The sequence below is a fragment of the Lepisosteus platostomus genome, chromosome 2, assembly GCF_059453375.1.
Source record: "Lepisosteus platostomus isolate fLepPlt1 chromosome 2, fLepPlt1.hap1, whole genome shotgun sequence".
Lineage (NCBI taxonomy): Eukaryota > Metazoa > Chordata > Actinopteri > Semionotiformes > Lepisosteidae > Lepisosteus > Lepisosteus platostomus.
The window spans coordinates 64,384,759-64,392,616 of NC_142612.1; the positions used below are offsets into that span (position 1 = coordinate 64,384,759).

General features: G+C 52.1%; 1 protein-coding gene and 1 long non-coding RNA gene across 5 annotated transcripts in view; one reads left to right on the forward strand and one right to left on the reverse strand.

Moving 5' to 3' along the window:
- dvl3b (dishevelled segment polarity protein 3b) overlaps window positions 1-4,985 on the forward strand; it is a 29,220-nt gene extending 24,235 nt beyond the window's left edge. For all 4 annotated transcript variants that reach the window (XM_088612798.1, XM_088612792.1, XM_088612811.1 and 1 more), the window contains 3 exons: window positions 977-1,144; window positions 1,319-1,534; window positions 2,257-4,985. In XM_088612798.1, the coding sequence (XP_088468924.1) occupies window positions 977-1,144; window positions 1,319-1,534; window positions 2,257-2,696 (824 nt within the window). In that variant the 3' untranslated portion in view covers window positions 2,697-4,985. The remainder of the gene's footprint in view (window positions 1-976; window positions 1,145-1,318; window positions 1,535-2,256) is intronic.
- Window positions 4,986-5,134: 149 nt separating this feature from the next.
- Window positions 5,135-7,797, reverse strand: LOC148676773 (uncharacterized). The gene is made up of 2 exons (XR_015928485.1): window positions 7,726-7,797; window positions 5,135-6,221 (listed from the first exon to the last, which is right to left on the reverse strand). It is a non-coding gene; the product is annotated as an uncharacterized LOC148676773 (long non-coding RNA).
- Between the last annotated feature and the right edge of the window lie 61 nt (window positions 7,798-7,858).

Below are 7,858 nucleotides of genomic sequence, written 5' to 3' on the forward strand. Positions count from 1 at the left end.
GAGCCCCGGCCAGAGAGGACGACTGGCCCGGCCCAGGCTGGAGCCACGTCTGACGAGCTCTTCTTTTTAACTTCCCCGTGTAAGATGTGCATACGGGGTTTCTTGGGTTTTTTTCCCTCCACCATCATTTCGGTTTAATTTACAGTAACACTTCAGAACTAGAGCAGGGTCTCGAAGTCCTGCAAATTTAACATGGTGAACTTCATAACTGCCGATTCGTTCTGGCCGACGGGGTCTGCTATCAAAGAAGAGCAGAGAGGGGTGAAACCGAGCTGAAGGCTGTTAAGCTCAACTAAACAATCGGCGGCACAGTAGACTAGATGAAGATGAATCTCGCTAGTGTGTGAGCATCTCTCTGCCGTCTTCCCCAGTTCCCACTATCCAGCATCCTTTCTTAACAGGGTCTTGATTTTATATGGTAACGAACGTTCCAGGTTCTGTGTCTGCAGTGTGGGGAGATGACTTTACAGGCTTCCTGATAGTTTTAGTGCCCTTTTAATTACAGCGGGGCGTGTTGATTACACAGGCAGAGAGAGAAGTGCGGGCTGGAGGCAGAGGAGGGATTCACGTTGTTAATTTTAGCTGATTTCTGCAAGTTTTGCGATTACTCCTGCTTTTACCTGATCAGCGTTATTTAAATTAACTTAAAGCCGATGCATTAATACTTTATCTTATAAGGGAAGGGTACTTGTGTCTTTTAACCATGCATACTATACACCATAGTACATTATGTGATGGTAGAGGGGTGGACTTGTGTAATGGGACATTTTTTTCAGGTTAACCAGTATTTGCTTTACCTTCCTGAGTGTAAATTAAGAGAATGTTACCCTTTCCATTATATAAGTGTCATTCGCAATATCTGTCCACTTTTCAGACGTCTGAGGAAGTATTTTCTTGAGTCCTGGTGCAGAGGTAAACAAAGAAGACCCCCTAGGTTAGATACCCCCTAAGTCATTCGTCCCGTCTCTCTTTCCAGGCTCCGATGTGGTAGACTGGCTCTATCACCATGTGGAGGGTTTCACAGACCGACGGGAGGCGAGGAAATACGCCAGCAACCTGCTGAAGGCCGGCTACATCCGGCACACCGTCAACAAGATCACCTTCTCCGAGCAGTGCTACTACATCTTCGGGGATCTGTGTGGCAGTGAGTCTCCCCCTCCCTCTCTCTGTCCTCGTCTTCCCTCCCCCTACTTGTGCCTGCACTCTCCTCGAAGAGGCCACTCTTAATTCTGTTGGTTTTCAGTGAGCCAGTGAGTAACGCCCTCCTCTCCCTCTCGCTGTCTTCTCCGTCTCCCCCCCGCCCCTTCCTCTTTCACAGACATGGCCAATCTCTCTCTCCACGACCACGATGGCTCCAGTGGGGCGTCGGACCAGGACACCCTGGCCCCCCTACCCCATCCCGGGGCAGCCCCGTGGCCCCTGGCCTTCCCTTACCAGTACCCCGTCCCCCATCCCTACAACCCTCACCCCCTGCATGACCCAGCCTTCAGCTATGGGGGCGGAGGGGGTAGCGCCGGCTCCCAGCACAGCGAAGGTGAGTGCTCCGCAGGCACACGGATGCTGCTGGATAGACGGAGCCACAGACATGCGGGTGCACTGAGACACTAAGTGTGCAGTTATTGTGCAGACCAAAGGTCACTAGCTGGGCAGGAGACATTTTTCAGTGCACACACCCTTGCGCTATGTGCACAAGTGCACGCACACACATACACCCTCATGCTCACACACTCTCACGTGCACGCACACACATACACCCTCGTGCTCTGTGCACACATGCACGCACACACATACACCCTCATGCTCTGTGCACACATGCACGCACACACATGCACTCTCACGTGCACGCACACACATACACCCTCGTGCTCACGCACTCTCACGTGCACGCACACACATACACCCTCATGCTCTGTGCACACACGCACGCACACACATACACCCTCGTGCTCACGCACTCTCACGCACGCACACACATACACCCTCGTGCTCACGCACTCTCACGTGCACGCACACACATACACCCTCGTGCTCACGCACTCTCACGTGCACGCACACACATACACCCTCGTGCTCACGCACTCTCACGTGCACGCACACACATGCATCCTCGTGCTCTGTGCACACGTGCACGCACACACATACACCCTCGTGCTCTGTGCACAATGCACACCCTCATGTTCTCTGCAGGCCGTGTGCACCGCAGCTCTGTCACGTGCCGCCGCTCACGTCTTGCCTGTCCTGTGCTGTTGTCCGCAGGGAGTCGCAGCAGCGGCTCTAACCGCAGTGGCAGCGAGCAGCGCCGCAAGGAGAAGGAGGGGGCGGGGCCGGCGAAGGCAGGCGGGGCCAGCGAGCCCAAGTCGGGAGGCAGCGGGAGCGAGTCAGATCACACCACGCGCAGCACGACAGTCCGGCGGGAGAGGGCACCCAGCGAGCGTTCGGCGGCGCCCCCCAGCGAGCACAGCGTGCGCAGCGGCCACAGCCTGCGCAGTTCGCACAGCCATGCCTACGGCCCCCCTGGCCTGCCGCCCCCGCCCTTCCCCCAGCCCCCCATGGGCCTGATGGGATCTTCCGCCGCTCCCCCTGGCGCCCCACCCAGCCGCGACCTGGGCTCCGTGCCGCCCGAGCTGACCGCCAGCCGCCAGTCCTTCCGCATGGCCATGGGCAACCCCAGCGAGTTCTTCGTCGACGTCATGTGACCGCACGCCGTCCAAACAGTCCAAACAGCAACGGACTGCCGCGCTGGGGGAGAGTGTGGGGGGGGTTAATTAGTTAACGAGACGAGGAAAGGTTTTCTCTCCTTCCTCTTCCTCCTCCCCTCCAGGCACGCCGGCGCCAGCTCGTTTCTTCAGTGAAGAAGGTAGGCGCTGGCTTTCTTGACGCCTGCCGGTCGGTTCTGCCTTAACGCATTAACTGAGGCCTCAAGTGCTCATGGGAAGGGGGAGAGGAAGGAACTCGAACCTGAAACCGCTTGCTTGCCGTTTTCTGTTGTTGGAGACGGGGCTCCAACAACACCATTGCTCTGCTTATAGGTCCCACGTTTCCGGGGGCTGCAGGAACTGATCATTCCGTTATTCCGTTGTTGGGATAGTGTTTTTGGGAGGGGGTAGGAATGACTCTGACACCCTGGAGGAGCAGTTGCCCGACTCTGTAGTGAAACTGATTTGCCTGATCAAGACAGAGGAGGACTGCGTTTTAAACTGCCCTTGTTGTTCCTCATTAAATGAAAAACCGGTTTGAATTAAGATGGTAATGTTCACTTGATTTGTTGGATTGTAAGAACCCAGCAGCTGATCAATGGCCCGACTCTTCGTGGCGCGCGAATCATCACTTCCTGCAGCTCTGGGCTCCTCTCCGGTCCGGATTTCCCTTCTCTTTCAGAATGAACTGAACCAGTAGCTGCAGGACCCTGAGGAGGAGGAGAAACTGCCCCCCCCCCCCCACTGCTTCCCTCATGGTCTCGTACTGTCTGGATGAACTAACTGCGTAACAAACAAAAACAAAGTACACTAACGCAGAGACTGAGAGAAGGTGTTTTTACTTTGGTTTTCATTATTGAAGGGGAGAAAGAGAGAGTCCCAGATGGACATGGGCTCTTAAGATGGGGTGCGGGGGGTCCCAGAATTCTTTTCTGACAGGCTAACCACCTGGCAAGCGGAGAGTTTGTGTTTTTTTCCATGAAAGGGGGTGCAGCGTTTTCACCTGAACGATTTGCCCTGATTGGGTTACTGAAGAGCCAGGGTCTCTGCTGTGACTCCTTGAAAACTCTAGGGCTTTGTTTTTTTTTTTCACCCCAGATCTGTTACTCGCATTAACCTGTTGCGTTAAGTGGACAGAATTAGTATGAGCTTTTGGCCCCTGGACGACGATTTCTGGTTTGGGGTAGTCTGAAAATAGTGGTATCGAGTTCAGTTTTCTGTATCCAGGTACAATTTCATAAGTGACAGTCGTGAGAATGTGCTTCTGCGACCTGAGATGGGCGGTGGTCAGGTGCTCTTTCCAGTACTCTCACTCTCCGATTTGTATTTTTCCCCTGGATCGCTGAATCTCAGTCCCAGGTGTTCTCTTGCTGCCCGGCACCAGCAGAGACACCCCATTGCGGCGGCTGCCATGGGAACGGCGGTGGACGGATTCCGGGCGTCATCAGTCGAGCAGGTGATGGATGTTCCGGGGTGACCGCGGCGGCCTGCAGGTCAGCGTGGGGGCGGCTGGAGCTCCCGTCGGGAGCACACGCCCTCATAGCCTCGCAGCGCGACCGGCTGTCGCCCTGCGGTTCGCCGGCGATTGATTCTCGTTTTCGATTGTGCCGCGTTCCCTTCGCGCCTGCTTCGACCCGGTGGTATGGTTTCTGAGCTGTAAGCACAAGAATCTGCGACGAACCTAGCCGCCTCTCTGTACCCTCCTTGAGCTGCTGATACCGTTCAGCCTTATTCGCCATTTCGGCTCGGAGCGGACGGGCGACGCTGAGCGCTCGTCCCTGTGCCAGCTGGACTCCTGGTTTCGCCCAGGGCGGGCTGCCTCTCCATTTGAATCGGATTGTCCCTTTCTTAAATAATAGGAGACGTTCCTACAACCTCTTCCCTGCGGAAGGCAGCGCAGTGTGTCCAAATCGTTTCCTCTCGGTTGGGATCCAGGATCCTTGTTAAGCGGCGTCTGTGAGGGAGGCTTGTGCTTGAGGTCCGATGCTGGGGGAAAAAAAAGACCCTGTCTGTGGGTCTCTTTCTCTCCTTTACATTTCAGCGTTTTTTTTATTTTTCTCTTTTCTAACGTTAACACCCTGTATACTTTACAAGGCTTAATGTTTCATTGTAACTTTGTAAACTTATTTTCATTTTTAATTTTTTTTTCTCCGAGTACCTTTATACCTACAGTTTTTAATTAGCAACTGATAATGTATAGTGATGAACGGTTCAGTTTCATACACGCTGTACTGTACGCGGTTTTATGAAAAATTGTTTTTATTTATAAACATAGTTTTATTGCCTAAAGTGTCTGTTTTCTCGTGTCCTGAGAACTTAAAAAGGGTCACAAACCAGTGCATTGAGCCTATAATGGTAGCAGTTAATAAGTCCACACATCTCACCGAAACCTACTTTTCTTTAGCAGCTTCAACAAATTGAAGCGGTGGGACAAATGCTTCTAAGAGAGATCACTTTATTGGCCATATACAATTTCTGGCATTAGGAATTTGTGTTTTCGCATACCCTACACAGGCACACAGACGGGGAGAGAGAAGGGTCAGCCGTTTATACAGTGTCCCTGGAGCAGCTGGGGTTAAGGGCCTTGCTCAGGGGCCCAACGGGGTGAATTCCTCTGCCGGCCACGGAATTTGAACCAGCAACCTTCCAGCGACAGGCGCAGAGCCTCGGCCACAGATCCACCGTTCTACTCCGCTTCTACCATGTTAAAGTTTGGAGGGAGGTGCCCATCGTAGGGGTTTTATAAAAAAAATGTAGAGTATTAAACTCGTGGGTTCGATTTTAGCCTGGGATATTATTTATGGGAGTTTGGAAAGGTCTTGGGTAGATACCCCAGCTTTTTACGGCCTCACAGAGACATGCTGCGGAGATTAAATGTCTCCGTGCTGTCCTGCTGTGAGTGTCCTCTCTGCATGACTTGCTTCTAAATCCCCATAAACTTGTAAAACAGCTGGGAAAACCAGGACAGACTGCATTCCTTTTTTTTCTTATACAGAGAAATTGTTGTAGAAATGAAGGATTTCAAGATTAGTAATCGGGAAAGTCTGGATTAAATCATGCCTCAATCTATTCACCAATCCACGTGCAGGTTTTAGTCCTGTTGGGCCGTCCAGGGGTTAGAAATGCGTGCCACCCCTTGGCTGGTTGAGGTGACGTCAGCTGTGCCTACCCGCCGAGCGGCGCTGATCTAACAAGAAGGAGACCCCAGCTCTGTACCCCCCCGATCCATGGGACACGAGAGAGGCCGTGCAGACAGGCCGGCGGGTCTCCGACACCAGGAGAGTGGCGATGGGCGTCTGCAGCAGGCGGCTGTGCGGAGTCAGCAGAGCTCAGCCAGGAAGGACGCAGGAAGACGGCGGGGTTATCGGGGAGCAGTGCTGCCGGCCTTCCTGCTGAGCACACAGAACTGGAGGCCTGCGGAGAGGACAGCCCTGCCACCGGCCATCGGCTTGGCTTGCGGTGTGCGCTGGCTGGTCCGAGGAAGAGGCACATTCTGTCTGATAATCTCATGCCTCTTATTCATCCCTTGGGGGGGGGCAATTTAAAAAGCAAGTGGTGCAACATCCAATAAACAAATAAAACATGACTAAAAATATACATAAAAACAGCAACAGACTATAATGATTGAAAGTAACATTTAAGACGGTATTAATGTACATGCATATTTGTAGAGGGGACTCTAATAGACATTGTATTGATAAACCATTTCAGTCGCTGTTCGTGCTCTGGAACAAAGCTCAACCTCATTTGATTTGTCTAGTACTGTGCTCAGCGAAACTTTCTTCCTGGAGGCACAAGTTCAGAGTGAAGGCTATGAGGTGGGTCTTCAGTGACGGGAAAGCTGTGCCAGGGGTCTCAAAGGCCCACCGATGACTTTACAGCACAGCTTCGACGACTGTGCTGACGCAGCTGCCTTTCAACGTCATGGTGAAGAAGAATTCGTCGAAGTTTGGATTGTTCGCCCACTCACAGGGAACATGAACTTGGTTTAGACCTTCATGAGACGAGTTCTTGCACCAGTAACCCCGCTCGGTCTGAGAGAAATGGCAGGTCCAGACCCAGTGTCTGTGCTTGGCTGAGGAGCCACGAGAGTGGAGTTGCTGTCAGTGGGATCAGGACCGACAGCTTCGAACTCTGAATCTCCCCTGAGAGAGGCTCACCTGTGGTCTGTGAGCTGAACAAGGGTCAAATCAAGTGAACTTCATTTGGCAGGATTGTGCAGGTCTACAGGCACAGAGGAATGGGTACTAATCTCATACAGAGCTTATACAGGCATGAAGGAATGCTGAATGAAAAAAAGCCAAAGGCTGTCGCTGTAGGTGGTGTTGGGGGATTTCCACTGACTTCCAAACTAATGTTACTAAACCGTGGCAGAATCCTGCTCAGGAGCAGTTTTATATGACCTGCCCGCTGATGAGTGTAACAGGACTTCAGTGCTCGGCAGACCTGCTCTGCTCTGGAGGGAATTTGGTGAGGCTCAGGTCACCCTGATCATGCCCACGGGCTAATGGGGTACCCGCCAGAAACAACACCTGCTGTCTTGCCAGGAATCTGGGCTGCCCTAATTCAGGAGCGAGCGGTAGGCCAGAGATCTCTTCCGCACTGTTAAGGCCAGTAGGAAGCGGAGAATTGGGCTCAAGCTGCTAGTATAAAAAATAATATACAAATATTCTTTAAACTTCAAGAATTGGAGATCACTAATGTTCAGGTACAAATTTCTGCAGAAACGCCTTTTGCACCTTCCAAATGGCTGGTGGCCCCCTTCTTGCTTTTAGTGTTATCTTTAGGCATTCGATATCCTGTTAGGAAGTTCACTGCATACAAATTGTTTGGAACCGCGAAGGCTCTATCACGGGGACAGGTAACTTATTTTGTTATTTTTCATGTTAAACGTTTTTTAAGATTTTAAGGACATATATTTGATTTACACTTTGTGCAATCTCTCGTTTTTTCACTTCTCTATTTCGCAGTTCACGCCCTAAGGGCCCTACCACAACATTTCATTAAGGAACGAAGAAAATGTGTTTACCCTTTTCATGTTCAGTTCAGATCAAGTTGGTCGCGTCTTCGAGGCGGGGCGTTACTGACACCTCCAGCCCCCTCCCCCTTTACGTCAGCCTGTGACGTCACGACGTCGTGACGCCGGTCAGCTGACGGAGCGG